This window comes from Balaenoptera physalus, assembly GCF_965194825.1.
Source record: "Balaenoptera physalus genome assembly, chromosome: X".
Taxonomy (NCBI): Eukaryota; Metazoa; Chordata; class Mammalia; order Artiodactyla; family Balaenopteridae; genus Balaenoptera; species Balaenoptera physalus.
Genome location: NC_138903.1, coordinates 23,429,570 through 23,449,311, shown reverse-complemented (window position 1 = coordinate 23,449,311; position 19,742 = coordinate 23,429,570). Strand labels below are relative to the sequence as shown.

The window sequence follows — 19,742 nt, the reverse complement described above, 5'->3', positions numbered from 1 at the left end:
AAAAAGGAAATTAATAGAAACTGTACAGGAGGAAACCCATGCATTGGACTTACTAGACAAAGAACTTAAATCAACTATTTAAATATTATCAAAGAGGTAAGGGAAACCAGGAACAAGGAACTAAAGGAAACTGTGAGAATTAATGTCTCCCCAAATAAAGAATATAAACCAAGATTTAGAAATTATTAAAATGAACAAAATAGAAATTCTGGAGTTGAAAAGTACAATAACAGAAGTAAAAAATACACTAGAGGGATTCAGTAGGGGATCTGAGCAGGCCAAAGAAAGACTCAATAAACCTGAAGATAGGTCAATTGAGATTATATAATCTCAGGAACAGAAATAACAAAATAAGAAAAATGAACAGTGCCTAAGAGACCTGTGGAACATCATCAATTATGAAAGCATACATATAATAGGAGTCTCAGAGGAGAGAAAGGGGCAGAAAGAGTAACTGAAGAAATAATAAAGTTACAGTTTCCTGTCTGACATGTGAGGAGCTTAGAAGTCGTCATTTCATCCTAACAACAAATAAAAAGCTAAAAAATCGATAAATTTTGTTAGATCTGCCAGAGAGGTGAGACCACAGAGCAAACTGCTGCCCCTCTAATTGGAAAGGCAGATAGTTCAATACAGAGAATCAGAACTTACCAGAGCAGAAACCTCCATGGGAACCGTGCCAGGGTAGGAAAACCTGAACTGTAATTGAGAAATTTCTTGGCGGCTCATTGTGGAAAAGTCTGAGAGTTAAAAACTCTCTACAGGGACTTCCCTGGTGGTGCAGTGGATAAGAATCCACCTGCCAATGCAGGGGACACGGGTCTGAGCCCTGATCCGGGAAGATCCCACATGCCGTGGAGCAACTAAGCCTGTGGGCACAACTACTGAGCCTGCGCTCTAGAGCCTGCGTGCCAGAACTACTGAGCCCGAGTGCTGCAACTACTGAAGCCCGTGTGCCTAAAGCCCGTGCTCCGCGACAGAAGAAGCCACTGCAAGGAGAAGCCCATGCACTGCAACGAAGAGTAGTTCCCACTTGCCGCAACTAGAGAAAGCCCGCATGCAGCAATGAAGACCCAACGCAGCCAAAAATAAATAAAATTAAATCTTTAAAAAAAAAAAAAACTCTCTACATTTTTGTGAATTTTACCTCCAGGAGCTCTACCAGATTGTCACAGTGAAGACTAGAAAAGAAATCCCTTTGGGCTTCCTGCAAAGGGAGGGAAAAGTAATCATTTGACATATGCCAGAGCATTCTGTTCGTAACAATGCCTGCCCTCAGAAGAAACTATATTATCAGAGCCTAATCTATTGGAGTTTTATCAAAGCCCAACTGGTCTGGGAGAAATAAAATACCCAACTCTAGCCTTCTCTATCCTTCGATGTGGGACAAGGGAAATAAACAATTCCAGTTCCATATAGCCATCCTGTCCAGTTTAAGAGGGGCGTGGGACTGAGAATCACTTGTGAACTTTGTAGCTATTAGGTCAGAAGTACAGGTAGCAAACTGGGACTTGTGATTGGCATTTGAAGTAGATTCAGTCATGTGGGACTGAATCTTTAACCTGGGGGATGTGATGCATTCTCCCGGTAGATAGTGTCAGAATTGAGTTAAATTTGTAGGACAGCCAGTCACTGTCTGCTGAGAATTGGAGAACTGCTTGGTAGTGTTGGAAAAATCCACACATCAAACTGGAGAAAATCAAAGATAAAGAGAAATTTTAAAAGAAGCCAGAGGAAAAACAACCTATCTTTAGAAGAGCAAAGAGTTACATCTGACTATTCCTCAGAAACCACACAAACAAGAAAAGAGTGGAGTGAAATATTTAAAGTGTTGAGAGGAAAAATAGAGGATTTCTCTATCCTGCAAAATGATCCTTCAAAAGTGAAGAACAAATTAAGACTTTCTCAGACAAACAAAAATTGAGGGAATTTGTTGCTAGTAGATCGACCTTGAAAAAAATAAAAGAGGTCCTTCACAAAGAAGGAAAATGATGTAGAATCCATATAAAGAGAAGAGAATTAGAGAAAGAATAAATGAGAGTGAAAGAAAACTTATATTTTTCTTATTCATAATTGATCTAACAGATATCAGTTTGTTCAAAACAATAATTACAACCATGTATTTGATGATTATGGCCTATGTATAAGTGAAATAAATAATAGAAATAATATAAGGGACAGGAGGGAAAAATTAGGAATACTTTGTGATTATAAGCTACTTGCACTATCTGTAAAGTGATGTAGTGTTATTGCAAAGTGCACTTGCATTTGGTGTAAATGTATACTGCAAACACTAGGGCAACCACTGAAAAGAAATTTTAAAAAATAATTGATACAATAAAGGATAGAAAATGGAATCACATAAAATGCTCAACTAATTTTTTCCAGTTTTATTGAGGTATGAATGACAAACATTATATACATTTAAGGTGTGAAATGTCATGTTTTGATATACATGTACATTGTGAAATGAGTCCCCCAATAAAGTTAATTAACGTAAAAATCACAAAAGGCGGAAAAAGAGTATAAAACAAAAATAAGAGAAAAAAGGGCAGCAAATAGAAAACAGTAACAAATATGGTAGATATTAACCCATTCACATCAGTAATTACTTTGAATATCAACAGTCTAAAAACACCAATTAAAAGGCAGAGATTGTCAGCGTGGATCAAAAAACAAATCCCAACTATATGTTGTTTAGAGAAAGAAACCCGTTTTAAATACAAAGATACACATAGATTAAAAGTAAAGGAATGAAGAGGGATATACCCTGCTAATGTTAATCAAAATAAAGTGGGAGTGGTTATATCGATTTCAGACAGAGCAGAGTTCAGGGCACAGAAAGTTATCAGGGATTAAGAAGGGAATTACATAATGATAAAGGTGTCAAATCTCTAAGAAGGCATAACAGTCCTTAATGTGTATTTGCCTAACAAGAGAGCATCAAAACGTGTGAGGCAAAAATTGATAGAACTGTAAGGAGAAATAGATGAATCCAATATTATAGTTGGAGACTTCTGTGCCCCTCTATCAGAAATGGACAGAACCAGCAGGCAGAAAATCAATAAGGACATAGTTGAACTCATCAACATCACTTATCAACTGGACATAACTGACATCTATAGACTACTTCATCCAACTGCAGAAGACACATACTTCTTAAGCTCACATGGAGCATTCACCAGTATAGACCACATTCTGGGCCATAAAATATATCTTCACAAATTTAAAAGAATAGAAATCACACAATTTCTGTCTCAGACAGTAATGGAATTAAACTAGAAATGAATAACAGAAAGATAATTGGAAAATCCCCAAACCATGGAGATTAAACAAAACACTTCTAAACAACACATGAGTATAAGAAGAAATCTCAAGAGAAATTTGAAAAAAATTTTTTGAACTAAATGAAATGAAAGTACAGCTTATCAAAAATTGTGCAGGTTTTTGTGTGGACATGAGATACAGGTGTAACAATTACTTTGCAAACTGTGTTCAAATGTAATGGAACAGGGCCCAGAACACCTACCTTACCTCTGCCAATGGAGAGTTTCTTTCTAGTTGATCCAGGATTCAAAAGTCATTTTGGGCTTCCCTGGTGGCGCAGTGGTTGAGAATCTGCCTGCCAATGCAGGGGACAAGGGTTCGAGCCCTGGTCTGGGAAGATCCCACATGCCGCGGAGCAACTAGGCCCATGAGCCACAATTACTGAGCCTGCGCGTCTGGAGCCTGTGCTCCACAACAAGAGAGGCCGCGACAGTGAGAGGCCCGCGCATCGCGATGAAGAGTGGCCCCTGCTCGCCGCAGCTGGAGAAAACCCTCGCACAGAAACGAAGACCCAACACAGCCAATCAATCAATCAATCAATCAATCAATCAATACACCCAAAAAGTTAAAAAAAAAAAAGAAATCCATAAAAAAAAAAAAGTCATTTTGCGCTCCAAGCTTAAGTCTCTCAACTCTGAGACACACCATGTGAAGAGCTGGCCCTTGTTCCTCACTCCCACTTAACTCCACATGACATAGCTAAACTTAAACTTTAATCTGAAGAACTTGCAGTTTCCCAAATGGATGTACCTTGGAGCATTTAAACTTAACTCCCACTTCACTGTGTTTACCTGGACCTCAACTCCCTCACTCTTTTTAATTGTCCCTCTGGTTTACCATATATCTTACCACCTTCCTTATAAGATTACTGCTGCTAGACACAAAGATCCTAGCATCCCCAGAAATAACACAATGTATTCCAAAGAGCAGATGCCCAATTAATGTTAAGGGAATAAATGAGCCAGGGAGCATATTATCTAATTTATTAAGATTTAATTTCTCTTAAATTCTTAAGTAAGCTAAACAAATCCAGGTATGTGTCATTTAATTTTTACTGAATAACAGACTAAAGAAGATAAGGAAGAGATGAATTGATAATCTTTTACTTTATTTTGCTCTATTTCTTGATGCCAACAATTTTACTACTGACTTATTTCACTTTTCTAAAGTAACACCTATTCCAATGCCATGTTACCCTATTCTAGATGAAAGATAAGAGTGAATGTTTCCCAATTTGATTCACAAACTATAAAAACTCCTACTTGCAAACTTGATACACAGCAGTAAATGTATAAACAAGTGATTCATAAACTTATACTCAGAAGCTATTTAAACCATCTATTAATAGAGACGACATTTGAAAAATAATGAAAAGAGAGACAAAGAGACAGAGATACAGAGAGACAATGAGAAAGAGAAATGAAAATCTCCAAATTACCACATAAACAGGAAAATAAAGATGATACACATCCATGGTGAAGGAAGTGATCTCCAGGGAGTTGGGATGCTCTAAGTCAGGGGGACAGCAGGGGATAGGGGCTGTCTGCTGCACTGAGAGCAGAGTGTAGCCCTTAGAGGAGGCCGCAGAGAAGAGCTGGTCAGCAGGTCAGGTTCCAGAGTTGGAAGAAGGACACACTGGGGAAGTCCCGGGAGAAGGGTGCTGTAATGGTAGAAAGAACTGGAGCTGGACAAGATACCAGCTTCTAGACAGTTAGCTCTCAGTAAGATCCTAGGAAAATGAAACCCAGGGACAATCCCCAAATATTGATTTATTCTCATGTTTACTCTTCCCTTCAGTAGGCCTGCTTTTAGCACTTTGGCTACAAGTGCCTTTTTATTGCTTGAGATACATTTTGGAATAGTGCAAAGAAAAGTGAATTAAGAGACAGGTCTGCCTCAGGCTGGGAGGAGTGGAACAGTATGGCCTCTAGACAAATTCAGACCAGGGGTCTATTCCCAGCTCTGCTAATAACCAGTCTTGTGAACTTGAAAAAACTGTGAGTTCCTCATGTGCCAAGTTTGGTAAACCCTATCTTATAAGGCTCACTAAATCTTTGGTGATGAGCTACCTGGGCTCCCCATAGATGAAATGTTTCCTTCCAGCATACACTCGCATCATACTCAGGAATTTCCAGATGTCTTCCTCAGTGGCACAGTTGCCCTTCATGAAGATCATACCCAGGAGATTCATCAGGAGACTGGTCTTGGGTAACCCCCTTCCACCACGCACCCTCCCATTGTTGGGAAGTTTCAATTTGCTGACAAGATTGTAGCAGTGACTGGTTGAGTCGACTTCCTTCACATCTACTGCAAAGACTATCTCAATGCGCTCAGAGGCTCTCTTGAGAATCTCAGCAAATTGGCCGTGGTAGCTTTGGTGGACAATCTTCAGCATATCTTCCTTCATAATGGGCTGTTTCATTTTATACTTGTACAGAAGGCACTGCTTCAACAACCCAGCCTTCCTGGTTAAAAAGTCAGTTCCTGAGCTCTCAGTGAAGGGTGGGACCTCATAGGCGCTTGCCCTATCCTCATGTTGGCCGTTGGAAGCTTCATCAGATCTCGTGTAAGAAATGCCTGCAGAAGTAGTGGTGGTAGTTGGTGCTCTTTGAGGCTCCTGGGCAGTGCTACATGACCCAGCAGCAGGCAGACTTTGGGTAATGCCTCCATACTGAGGAGAGGAGGTGGTAGTGGACTCCTCTTCTGCTGCTGCTATGGCCTGGGCACCCCCACAACTCGGTCTCACCTCCGGCCTGGTGGCGTTTATCACCAGCATGGACCTTACTCTTCTGACTCTGAGGCATGGTCAAGGACAGCAGGAAGGAGTATATACAGGAGGTCAGAAGATGTGGACACCTGGAGGAAGGAGAATAAGATGCTATGAGCACCTTCAGCGGGGAGATTCCTCCCTGGCTTTAACCAAGGCCACCTCTGCAGGGTCTTTGAGGGCACTGCTCTAGGCCCCCTCAAGGCTTCTGTTTTGGTCAGCCTGTCCCCTGAGAACCCTGTGGAGGATGTTAGAACCTTAGACTGCGGCCTGCCAGCCCTGCCTGGGGTATACTGGGATAACAGCAGGGGCTGCCAGTAGGAAGCCTCTGTTGTGGGGCGTGACAGTCTTCTCAGTTTACAGTCAGGATCATCATGTCAACTGTTGGCAGGTCAAGGGCCCCCTCTATTCTGGTGCTTTGAAGTTGACACCTCAAACCAAATCCAACACTTCCATGAGACCCCAGAGGAGGAAGTAAAGGGGTCCCTTAGCCCCTCTCTCTGTCAGGGGGCACCCAACTGAGAGCTATGTGGAGCCCTCTCTGTCATGGGCTGCTTGGGTGATCAGTTGTCATTCAGGATACTCACCTGTTCTCCAGGTAGTACGTGGTACACCTCCCCTCTGCTGACTGGTGGCTGCAACTTGATACTAACCTTATACTCTTCTCTCTTACATTTGATGTAAATAAGTGAGGGTGATCCTCAGCCTGACAGCCCTGCCCTGAACCTTCAAGTTCTGAATGCAAAGGTGGGGCCTAGATTTTTTGTTATCTATTCAATGATTGGTGGTCCCTTCAGTCTTTCCCTTCCTTTGACCCTTGGCATAGTCTGGGCCTTCTCTCTTCCTGCCAGCGTCTCCTGAGACACACCCCACCCCAGGAGGATATGAGGGTTCCCCCAGCTGCCAGTGGTCTCCAAGGCTGAGAATAGGGGATGGATTCTCTTGTACCCTATTTGTGGGTGTTCCCCCCAGACAACTAAACTCCTGGAAAGATCTGTAGGGGATAAACTATCCCTTATAAACAAAATCTCTCACCCCCCCACCTCCCGCCTCCCCACCACCCTCAGCCTTCCTGCCTCCCACCTCCCACCCCCGGCCTCCCCCATCCCTCACTTCCCCGCCTCCCTCCGTCCCCCCACCCTCCCCTCCCCGTGATACCATAGGAGAAAATGAGTGTCAGTCATCACATCACCAGTTGCACAGACACCCCAGGCTGCCAGCAGGGTGGGAATTCCCTCAGTCCTCACATAGGGTCCTTATCCTGACTCCTGGCCACACTTGGGATGCTTTTCTCTGCTAACTTGAGGCCCCTCCCCTCAAACCAACGCCCTCACATCCCTGAGACCCTCCTCTCAGAAGTAAGCCTGATAGCCCTGCGCGGGGCTTCCCAGGCTTGACGGAAGCAAGCAAGTTCTGTGCCACTTCACTGTTCTGGGGTTGAGGTCCCCTCAGACCCCACTCAGAGTTCCGTCTTTGAACTCCTTCAGGGCAAGGCCCTCAGCTTCCTGATCTATCAAATAGGAAAGGAAGGCTTCCCTCTACCTGACTGCCATGCTTGGGTCCTCTGAGAGTGGCAAGCAGGGCCTCGTTGGGACTTTCCACCTAAGTTTCCTCACCCAGACTCTTGCTAGCGTCTTCTCCTCCGTGTGCTGAACTGGGGCTGCCCACATAAACCAAGGCCCTCAGCGCCCTGAGAGCCTCTGGGCCGAAATCTCCCTCAGCCTGACTGCACTGCGCAAGGCATCCCAGGACTTAGAAGAGGGGCGGGGTTTTGGAGGGGAGGCAGGGGTTGGGGGATGTCTCCCATTCGTCATTCAGGCTCCTCACCTCGACTCGGTTCCTGCTAGAACCTGGAACTCCTCACCCCTGAGGCTGCTCGTCGCAGGAGGCAAAGTCTCTCACCTTCCTCAGGCTCCCTAGGAGGAAGTGAGCGCTACCCCTCACCTCACCACCGACAGGGCCTCGATCTCTGGTGCCCCCTCTGTTCTGGGGTGGAGGGCACCCTCAGTTGCACACAGGATTCTCAGTTATACTCCTTTCAGACCCTTGGGAACTTCCCTCTGCCACTGCCCTTACAACAAGGTCCTCACCTCCTTGAGACCTTCCTTGCAGGAGGCTGCCTGATGGCATAGGTCTAAGATCAGGCTAGGGAAAGTCTCTGCAAGACTCCCTACACTACAGAGAAGTGGTGTTCTCCTCAGGCATCATTCACCTAGGTCCTCGTCTCAGCTCCTGTCTCTTTAATGAATGGTTTCCTGGGAAGTGCCACATCCCTGCAAACGCTTGAGTACTCTCTCCACTGTAAATCTTATGACAGTGGGTCTGTGTCTCAGGAAAGATGTGAGATGGGGAAGCTGAAGAGCAAGGTAAGAGGACTCACATAGGAGGTGAGCTTTCAGAGAGAAAACAAAAAACACGCTGATTATTTCTCCTCTACCACCCAAACTTGGCTTCTAATGGAACTTCTGTTCTACAAGACTTACATACTACAGGAAATGGGCTGAGCCTGATAATTTTGTGAGACCCCATCTTTCGAGGTTAACTGACACTGCATATATAGATGATCATATTGTTACCAGATAGTATATCCTTCCTTTCATTATTCATATCCTTCATTTATTTTGGTTTTCTTATCGCCCTGGCTATGTATTCCAATCCAGTACTTTGGGCACAAACTTTTTTTTTTTTTCTTCAATCACCTGAGATATACTATGGAGTAGTGAGAAGAAAAGTGAATAACGATATGCAGGGTCAGCTTCAGGGTGGGAGTGGTGGAACAGTGTGTGCCCTACAGAAATTTAGACTAGGAGTCTAGTCTAGCTGTGTCACTTAAAACCTTGTGAACATGAGAATATTGCAAGTTCTTCATTTGCCAACTGAGTTTGATAAACCCTATCTTGTATGACTGTGGGAATGTATGTATTGTGTATAAAGCACCCATCAAAATGACTAGCAAATATTGGGTGTTTCATGAATGGCAGTTACTATTTTTACCTAGACAATATCACCCTCCTATGTAGGAATGTTTTCTTAAATCCAGCATATGTCAGAGAAAATGCAATGCTCTCAGACAAAACACTACCAAATCAGTCAAAAATTTGCTTTAGCAAGTAAAATTAAGTATCTTGTCCACACTGGGAGCATTTATTATTTAATTTTAGTGTGGAGGTGTTTTTTTTCCCCCACCTGGATGCAACTCAAAGTTCCTAGAATTTTGTTATGCACCGACTCTTTCAGTCCTTTCCAGCTGCCCTTCTATCTAAACCATGTCCATTTTTATTTTTGTTTCTTCCCCACCAAAATCTAGCCCTCTCTTAGAATTTGCCAAATTATACTCAAGATAACCTAACTAAAGTGCTCTTTTAGTGCATTGGGATCTGGCTGTACCAGTTCAAGGCAGAAAGTGTCAACGGAGTGGCTCCTGTGCATCTCACCCATTGGGGCTCAAGGCAGGCTGCCCCAAAATGTGCCACAAAGGCATATTGATTACCTTGTATTACGGTTACTGAAGAAATGGCCAACGCAGGAGGGACAGTCTGACCCTCCTTTATGTCTCCCTGAAAGCAGGAAATAAATCTCTCATGTGAAAGATGTACTCCCTGCATCTGGAGGTAGAAGGACACCCTTATAGCCAGAAATAGGAAATTCAGGCAGAGAAGCCTATATAAACAAACCTTGTTACTTCTTTAATTTACTACCCCAAGCCCAAATTCTGTTTAGATTCTTCACTAATGGAGCACTCAAAATGCAAGTTTTTTTGTCCTGTCCATTCCTCAAAACTTTATTGTTTCTTCATCTAAAAATATAAAAGCTGCCTTTTTTGGGCCACTTCTTAGGTCCCATTTCTAAGAAACCTCCATGTGCATGAATTACAATTTGTTTCTTTTTCTCCTGTTAATCTGTCTTGTGTCAATTTTGTTATTAGTCCAACCACAAGAACTCAAGAGGTGTAGGGGGTAAATTTCCCCCTCCCTGACAGTTGGCAAGCCAGGCAGGAGGCTTTCCATCCTGAGGCTGCTGCAGCTGAGAGATCCTGGGACATGTAACAAAGGCCGCAGAAGGTAAGATTTCTTACCATGTCAGCCTCCCAGATTGCTGCCTTCAAGGTCTGATGGAAGGGAAAGTAATGAGAGTCCCTTTTTTTTCTCTCTAAATTTAGGTTAGCAGGAGAAAATATTTGTGTAGCTAGTTCCTTAGACTTAGGGAAACTTTAGGATTCTATTCTTCTCAAACATGGTCACTGTTTTACTTTGTCTCTGTCTGTTGTGTCATTTGTCATAAGGAGAAAGAACCATAGGGCAATACAGTAGGCATAGGCCCTATAAGCCTGCTGTTCAAGCCAACCTCACAGATTGTTAACAGCTGTCACCAGACCCGTGTCTATTTAGACAAACTGCTGTGGTTCCTCTACGTAAAAACGAGATGAGGTTTTACCTTCCGTCTTCTTCTATGTCTTGAGAGCCTGGCATTTTGTCCAGTGAGAATATTCTCTCTGGTCTGTCATCCAGAAGGTGCATTTACTGGGGTGTATCTGGTGGCTAGTTGAATAGACTGGGGTTCCAAGACATGAAGTTACCAGCACTCTCATTGTCTGGTTGTGCCAGCTCTCAGGGGAGTTTGTCATAAGGGGTCCTGGCCCATAAGGGGCATTTGTCATCTCAACTTTTATTGCTTGTTAGTACTGGAAAAGCCCCATTCCAGTAGTGCCTGCCTGCCTGGTGCCATAAATTAATGGGTTTATGGCTGGAGTGCCCCACAGTTTCGTGGGACACTAGAGAGATTGTTTTCACTATACCATTCGTACCACCTGTAGCAACAAAGGGCTTTTACTTTTTTAGACTAACTCTGGGAATGAACTTTCTGGATCTTGTGAGGGCTAAATAATCTCTCGTGATATGTCTCTTGCATTTTTGGTTAAGCAGTAAAAAAAAATGCTTATTGGTTTGAGTTGCTGTTTGAAATTAATATAAGATCCTACTTGCCAATGGCCAGATGATGGATCCTTTAAATTGGCTGTATTCACATATGAACCGGTTTGCAAGGCAAAAATAGAGACATAGACATAGAGAACAAACGTATGGACACCAAGGGGGGAAATTGGGGTGGAATGAATTGGGAGATTGGGATTGACATATATACACTACTATGTATAAAATAGATAACTAATGAGAGCCTGCTGTATAGCACAGGGAACTCCACTTCGCTGTACAGTAGAAACTAGCACAACATTGTAAAACAACTATACCCCAATAAAAAACAAGAAAAATAAATAAATAAATAAATTGGCTGTATTTAAAAGGAAAAAATTTTGTGAGAGCTCTCATCATAAACATCTCTCATATTGGTACTTATGGGAGGATCAAATTGAAAGGAAAAAAATTATAATGAATATTAAGAAATTCCTTATTATGATGAAAGAAATTAAAACAAAAATCCAACATAAATTCTGCTCTTAAAAATCCCCCTGTTTCCTCAGTAGTTTTCCAGGACCTCCTACAGATAATCCGGGAACAGATCAGCTGGAGTCCAATATTCAACGGCTAATAGGAACAACTGTCTTTGTCTTGTAAATCTATATAAAATCAGAAATACAATTCTAGAAGCAAGTCAAAGCGCACCTAACCTTACCCGTCCCAAGCCCTCACCCATCCCTCTTAAAATGCTTGTAGATATTATAAATGATCAGGATATTAGAGTAAAATTGTCCTTTACTTAAGAAAAAAATTAATAGTGATTACTCAAAGACTTATGATAATAGACAAATATACTCCAAAACTCCCTAGGACAAAACTTAACATTTCCTTCCCTGCCCCTTAAAGTTATGAGTCTGGATTAGCTCAGTCTGTAGAACTTAAAAAGAAAAAAAAAAAGAAGAAAAATAAAAGGAAAGGGACCTCTTCAAACACAAACTGCTAAAAGACTCTCTTGCCTGAACAGTCTCCTCAAAATTGCTTGTCAAGGGCAAATACAGATCTTAAAATTCTTCTCCACAAATAAAAAAAGACTTTAGCCATCTGAATGAGTACACTTAATTAATTCTAACTGTTATTTATAAACTAGTGAGTTTTGTATTGTACCTGATTCATGACTAAAGTTTTAAAATGAAAACTATGAGATCTCTGGTTTTGTCTGTCTATATGTCTGTATGTCTACTTTATAAATATGGTATCTTTCTACCTCCAGATTATGTTGCCAAAATCATTATTTGTAAAAGAGCTCTATTTAATTGGCTTAAACAAACTAGTACTTATATAAAAATTGTTAAAAATATAACAAAAACTAACCCAAATGTTTTTCAAGTTCACATGATCTAGAATAATCTTTAGTAAATATTGTAAAAGCTAATTTTAAGCTTGTTGATTTAATTAATACGGGTATATCTTCAGAGTTAGCATGAAATATAATGCAGAAAAACAACTTTTGTTCTACTGGGTTTACTAGCTAATGTCTCTTTTGCAACAGTTTGTCAGAAAACAAACAAACAAAACAGACAAAAGACCTTAGGATAATGACTAAATGCTTTAATGACTCATGAAATTTTCATGAGTAATCTAAGTATGATTATTCAAGAACAAAAGAATTAAATAGGTGTAAGTGAGATAAGAGTGTTTAGGTGAACTTTTTAACAATAATTGTTTTGTGGTATGTCTACCTAAATAGTTTCCTAAATCTCTTTGGTAATTTACACTCTTAGAGTTTTGCTAAGTTAAATTAAATGATGAGAATTCATTGAATGTCTAGTCATTTCCAAATAAGGTAAAATACTAAAACATTAACTGCTGAACAAGTCTAAGGTTGCATATTTTTTACCTCTTACTACAGAGACTAAGTATGTTTGGGTTTATTAATAAATATACCTTATGCTTTATTGAAAGATTATTCTAGAACATAACATATATTTCTAGAAATTATAAAATGTATTTTTAAGTTTGCCAAGCCACAAAATGTTAATACAGTTCAGAACTGTTTACTTCCTTATTTTCACTAAAAAATTAAGATTTCAAAGGATTAAGAATTCTAATTAATATATTGGTTAAAGCTACCAGATATAGCAATAGAAATAGGATGTGTTTTGGGGTAAGAAAAGTTATAGGGTATGGAGATGTTTTTGTTAAGGAAAAAGAAAGTGATTTTCCGTAAGGCTGGTTATTTCTAAATGGGAAAGAAAATAAGGCACAAATTAAAATGGACATAGAAAATTGTAAGTTTTGTGAAAAAAGGAATCTTTGGAAAGGAATTTTATGTGTGGTCAGGACTAAATAAGATTAGAATCAATTTAATTAAGTAAATGAGCTTAAGTATCAAAAGTAAACTGGTACAGAATTGGAATTTGGTTTTATCTCTGTTAAAAGGACAGAGGTTTTTTGTTTTTTGTTTTTTTTTTTCTATTGGTCTGCTCTTGATAAGAAGAGATTATGAAAGGTTTTCTTTACCTTGGAGGAGTCTGACCAAAAAATATATATAGTGTCTTGTCTTATCTTTATCAGGTCTTTGATTGCCTAAGTAAACATAGTCCTCTGGGTGTTAAAAGAGTGAAATTTTGCTCAGAACCATATAACCTTCTATATTTGCCTATGAAGTCTTTAATTGTTACTTTGGTTAAATGGATAAATAAGCATTGTTTCACAGTGACCTATTTGACTAAGTGTTTTAAAGCCTCTTTGATATTTTTGACAAGCTTCCCCCAAATCAAATTCTATATGAAGTCTTTTTGACTTAGAACTAACTTTGAGATATGAGTTATTTCAGAGAGCCCCTGAAATATCTCAAAGATTTGTTCTCTCTCCTTATAAAAAGAGAGATATTAAACTAATTAGGAGTATTTGTTATGTTAAATTACATGGGAAGCATTGTCAAATAAGAAGTAACGTTAAGCCTTTTTTATGTTGTGTCTGTATAGGTATGTATTATAAGTGTTCCAGAAATTATGTGAAATTACTGGAAGTCTTATATGTCCTGGCATAAAATGTTGTCTGTCACCAAAATTGAAGCTCACACTAAAAGGACTAAACCCAAGTATCAGGGAAACACTGAAGCTGACTTTTATGCACAGGCAGCAACAAAAAAAGAATCTGTAAAGATTGTGGCACGTGTGGATAAAGTCCATTTTGCTTCTGCCAAAAAATTGACCCTTAATCGCCAGACTTGCCATCCTGATGTCCGTTTAACATAGCACCAGTCTGCCTCTGAATTGGAGAAATTAAATGGGTAAACAATAGCTATAAAATAAATAGCTGGGGCTATGAGAAACCCAAGATGGTCCCTTGGTTCCTCCCAGCTTTCTGGCAACCCCCCCCCCATTTAAGATAATTCAAATTATAAATAGACATCGGTAGGAAGATTTCTATAAAACTGTGCAAAAAGTTTACCAGCAATGTCTGACCTGGCAGGTCCATAACCCTGGGAAGAAAAAAAAAAAAAAAAGATTTTTGTCCCCAGAGGCCTCAAGACCTCCTTTCGCTGGACCCTTTGAACACCTGCAACTGGACTTCATTTATTTGCCACTTAGTATGAGTCATCAAAATACTCTTGTTATTGTATGTATATTTTCTGGATGGGTTGAAGCCTTCCCTTGCTGCAAAGCTGATTCCCTCACAGTGGCAAATAAACTGTTTAGAAAATGTGTTCTCCACTTGTCCAGTGATCAAGGCACAGATTTCCCTGGGCAAATCATACAAGCCTTAACAAAAACCTTGCAAACTTCTTGAAATTATCACTGTCCCTATCACCCACAATCTTCAGGGAAGATCGATAGAACTAATGGAAAAACTGGATTCAAGCAGAACAAGAATTAACATGGGACTGAATGAATTGATGAATATGATTATAATTTTCATGATTTTTTTGTCTGAAATATTACTGATTTTTAAAAATCTTTCATTTTCCAGATATAAGGGAATTTTTTAACTTACAGCAATTTGATAAATTATACCTTTGTAAATAGAATTTAAACATTTATCTTTTTGTCCCTACCTGATCACTCCAGAATTCAGAAAGTCTCAGTGAGTATTCTTATTTTCTTGGCAAAATAGCTATTTGCATAATTGAATAAGAATCTGTTCTTAGAGCAGGACACAATTGGAAACATTGGTTATATTACCAAGACTTTGATTGGAATGTCATATTTGACAGAGATACATGTAGACTCAGATATGACCAGGTAGCTTGAAGGAACTAAGGTCGACTTTATGGAACCATAAAGCCCCTTGAAAAAACAGCCTAGGACCTTGCTGACAGAGTTCCCAGCAGCTTCCCAGCAGCCTTACCAGGTGAGTAAGGAAGGCCACTTCCTGGCAGGCACAGGAGCCTCAGGATATTTGGGGGACTTCAAGAAGAGAGGAATTCACCCAAATCTCTAGGTATAAAAGGAACTCTGACGACAAGTCTTTGGTGTGGCTTCCTGGCCTTGAGAAGCTATTAAAATTTCACTCTGGAGACTCCTTATGAAAACTTCCAGCAAAGCAGATTTAAAAGAGCCTATATGGCCAATTGCTATTCTTGCTGGACTTAACATAAATAATCAGGCCAAGTTTATTGAATCTAGACTTATTTTGCAAACAAATTAGTCTTAATTTTGCTTTCTTTGGTAGAGATGAGGGAGATTTTAGAGAGAAAAATTGTTTCAATAGAAACTATACTACGCACTTGTGGGTATTAGATTCTAGTGCTATTACTTTTCCTTGAAGTTTTGTCATTTACCTGTAAACTGGACTGGATCCTGAATTTTTCTAGTTTCCTCCAGTATCTGGCTGCAACTCTCTAAACTAACATTTCCAATTTTCTCTCATTCTTTTGATGTATCTGTGGGGAGAAGGTGAGCTCTATGTCCTACTCCTCTGCCAACTTGACCTGCTCCCCTCTCCCATCCTTTTGACTTGAATCATTGAGAACTAAAACTGTTCTTTTCCTGAAGCCCTGCACACTGAAGCTAGACGACTTGATATAAATGTCAGAGAAATTGCCACAACAGCTCATATTTAAACAATCTACAGCCAGTTGCTGTATGAGCCACTCAGAAAGTTAACCTGAACACTCAGTGACATCATCAGAGACATTTCAAACTGCAATAGATGCTTCGAACCTGACACCTAGAAATCTTGACTGACCGCCCCCTGGGCTCAGAAACTGGTTTATAACCAGCTCCAATCATTAACCTTTGTTTTTCTTTTGTTTCCATAGAAATGCCTCTTATTAAATACCTGATATTGCTTGCACCATAGACCTAGCTTTGGGAGCCTATCTGCATCACTGCCTCCTGAAATGAGATACAGCAATTTAACTGAACTGAACTGTTCTCAGAACTAAGAAACTGGTTCAATGAAATGGAGGACGCTACTAACCCATTCTCTGTCTCCACAGTGACAAGTTCAGCTCTTAATATGTGAAACTTCCAGGGAAGTTTCAGAGGAGGGAACTGTTAAGGCTTAGGGCAGGCTGCCCCCAAATATACCACAATGGCATATTGATTATTTTGAATTAAAGTTATTTAAGAAACAGCCAGTGCAGGAGGGGCACTCCAACCCTCCTTTCGGTCTCCCTGAAAGCAGGAAATAAATCTCTCATGTGAAAGATGCATTCCCTGCATCTGGAGGTAGAAGGATACCCTTATAGCCAGAAATAGGGAATTCAGGCAGAGAAGCCTGTATAAACAAAGCTTGTTACTTCTTTAACTTACTACCCCAAGCCCAAATTCTGTTTAGATTCCTTACTAATTGAAGGAATTACCCAAAATGTAAGTTTATTTGTCCTGTCCATTCCTCACAAGTTTATTGTTTCTTTGTCTAAAAAGTATAAAAGCTGCCTGCTTTGGCTACTTCTTAGGTCCCATTTCTATGACACCTCCGTGCACATGAATTACAGTTTCTTTCTTTTTCTCCTGTTAATTTGTCTTGTGTCAACTTTATTAGTCTAACCACAAGAACTCAAAGGGGTAGTGGGGGAATTTCCTCCTCCCTGACATACCTCAAGGCAGTTAACCCTTATGTCTCAGAAACTCCCTGGAGACAATGTGCAAAGAATACCTGTCTGTGCACTGTATTCTCCTGCATTGAGATAAGAGCAAAGACACCTTAGATTTCTGTCTGTTAGGGGCTGAATTGTGTCCCCCCAAAAATTCATGTTGAAGGCATAAACCCCAGTACCTCAGAATGCGACTGTAGTTGGAGATAAGGTCTTTAAAGAGCTGGTTAAGTTAAAATGAGGCCATTAGGGTGGGCCATAACCCAATCTGACTAGTGTCTTTATAAGAAGAGGTTAGGACACAAAAGGAGACACCAGGGATATATGCACACAAAGGGACAGCCAAGTGAAGAGGGTGGCCATCTGCCAGCTGAGGAGAGAGGCCTCAGAAGAAACCAACCCTCATCTTGGACTTCCAGCCTCCAGAACTGTGAGAAAATAAAGTTTGGTTGTTTAAGCCACCCATTCTGTGGTATTTTGTTGTGGAAGCCCTAACAAATCAATACACTGCCCCAGGTAGAGATTTCTTTCTGGATTATCCTTTTACTTTCCCGTAAGTCATAGAGGGCATCTCAACATCTTGTATGACTGCAGCTCCTTGCTTCTAAAGTTGTATGGGCATAGGCTGGGTCTTTATCTTAGCATTGCCGGTACTAGCACAGAACCTTTTAAAGAGCAGATGCTCAACTGACGTTTGGGAAATAAAAAAGAAAGTAAGAGGTCTAACTTGTTAAGATTTAATACCTCCTACATTCTTTAATAAGTTAAGCATATTGAGGTATAAATCATTTAATTTTACAAAACAGAAGACTGAAAGGATTAAGAAAAATCAAGGTTTATCATGTTTTCTTTTTAATTTTATTTTTTCATTCCATTATCCCAACAATTTTATTGTGGGATTCTTTCCCATTTCAACAAAAATCCCTATTGTGATGTCAAATTTTCTTATCTGGATGATTTTTAAAAAGTCTCAAACTTCAGTAAGGGTGGGAGAAGCTGCTGGATGTGGCCATGGAACATGCCTGGAAGTGACAGTATTTCCAGGCCTGGCTGCAATTTTGGCTCGATCTCTCTCTTCCTCATCTTGCAAAGCTTCTTCATATTGTGATGAGAAGGCACTGGGAACCGTATTGCTGAACTTCGCCAAAAATTCCAAGATTTTCATCTTGCTGGTTTCAGCATGGGCTCTCGGGCCCCACAGGAACTCATAGCGTGGAGGATCACTGTTAGGCACCTGGCGGTACTCCAGGTACTTCAGCCTCACGAAATCTTTGGTGATGAGCTTCCTGGGCTCCCTATAGGTGGAGTGCTTCCTCCCAGCATATACTCGCATCACATTCAGGAATTTCCAGATGTCTTCCTCAGTGGCACAGTTGCCGTTCATGAAGACTACACCCAAGACTGTCATCAAGAGACCGGTCTTAGGTAACCCCCTACCAGGACACACCCTCCCATTGTTGGGGAGTTTCAGTTTGCTGACAAGGTCATATGAGTGGATGGTTGAGTCGACTTCCTTCAAGTCAACTGCAAAGACAGCCTCAATGCGTTCAGAGACTTTCTTGAGAATCTCAGCAAATCGGTTTTGGTACTTTTGGTTGACAATCTTCAGCATGTCTTCCTTCATAATGGGCTGCTTCATTTTATATTTGTGCAGAAGGAACTGCTCCAACAAATCCATCTGACTAGTTAGAGTATCACTGTATGTGCTCTCAGTAGAAGGTGAGACATCAGAGGAACATGGATGTTCCTCATCTTGACTGTTATCATTTTCATCAGACCTTGTGTCAGAAGTACTTGAAGAAGTGATGGTAGTAGATGGGGCTTTTGAAGACCCCTGAGAAGTGCTGTTTGACCCAGTAGCTGATGAACTCTGGGGATTATCTTCCAAAACAGGAGAAGAGGAGGAGGGGGGTTCTTCTATTACTGCAGTGGCCTGAACTCTCCTGTGACTCTGGGAGTCATGTTGGGCCTGGCGGCCCGTTTCTCACGGGTGCGGAGCTTACTCTTCTGACCCCGAGGCATGATGACTGTGCTCAGGCACAATGGTCAGGAGTGTGAGTAGAAGAGCAGGGGATAAGGGTCCACTGGATGAGGAAGGTTGAGAGAGTGTGCAGCTTCAGCAGGGAAATACCACCTTGGTTATAAGGAAGGCTACATTTGTAGTTTTCCTTGAGGGCACTGCTCTAAAAACCCACAGGGCTCCTGTTCTCCTAATCAGCCTGTCCCTTGGGAAACCTGTTGAAGGAAATTAGAGTGATCTTTAGGCTGCATCCTGCCACCCCTGCCTCAGGCATGCTGGGGCGACAGCAGGAGCTGGTGGTCTTCTACATTGAGGAGTCTCTTATGTCACATCCAAGACCATCATTTAACTGGTGGCAGGTCATGGGACCCATTCCCTCTGCTGTTCTGAGGTTGACATCACAAACCTCCCTGGGATCTATGAGAAAGAAATGAAGGGGGTCCTCAGCTTATCACCCCTGTCCAGGTGCCCCCAGTACTGACTGCTCAGTGGCGAGTTTTCTGTCCTGGCCTCTGGAGTCCTCAGTCCTCATTAAGGGTCCTTAATTTGGCTACACATAGGGCCTGATATCCCCACCCCTTTCATTGAATGGTGGCTACACCTTCAAACTAAGGATTTCACCTCCCATAGACCTGATATAAATAAGTGTTGGTGGAGCTTCAGCTTGAT

General features: G+C 41.0%; 1 protein-coding gene and 1 pseudogene across 2 annotated transcripts; both read right to left on the bottom strand.

The window, feature by feature from the left end:
* Positions 1-5,356: 5,356 nt before the first annotated feature.
* On the bottom strand, positions 5,357-7,081 carry LOC309652716 (melanoma-associated antigen B5 pseudogene; annotated as a pseudogene). Its single transcript has one exon. The product of its transcript is annotated as a melanoma-associated antigen B5 pseudogene (transcript).
* An 8,104-nt stretch (positions 7,082-15,185) lies between these two features.
* On the bottom strand, positions 15,186-19,080 carry LOC309652929 (melanoma-associated antigen B5-like). The gene is given in 3 exon segments (XM_082447261.1): positions 15,186-18,126; positions 18,129-19,028; positions 19,031-19,080. Coding segments are annotated over 3 exon segments (1,041 nt in total). The 5' UTR covers positions 19,076-19,080; the 3' UTR covers positions 15,186-18,030.
* Positions 19,081-19,742: the final 662 nt, after the last annotated feature.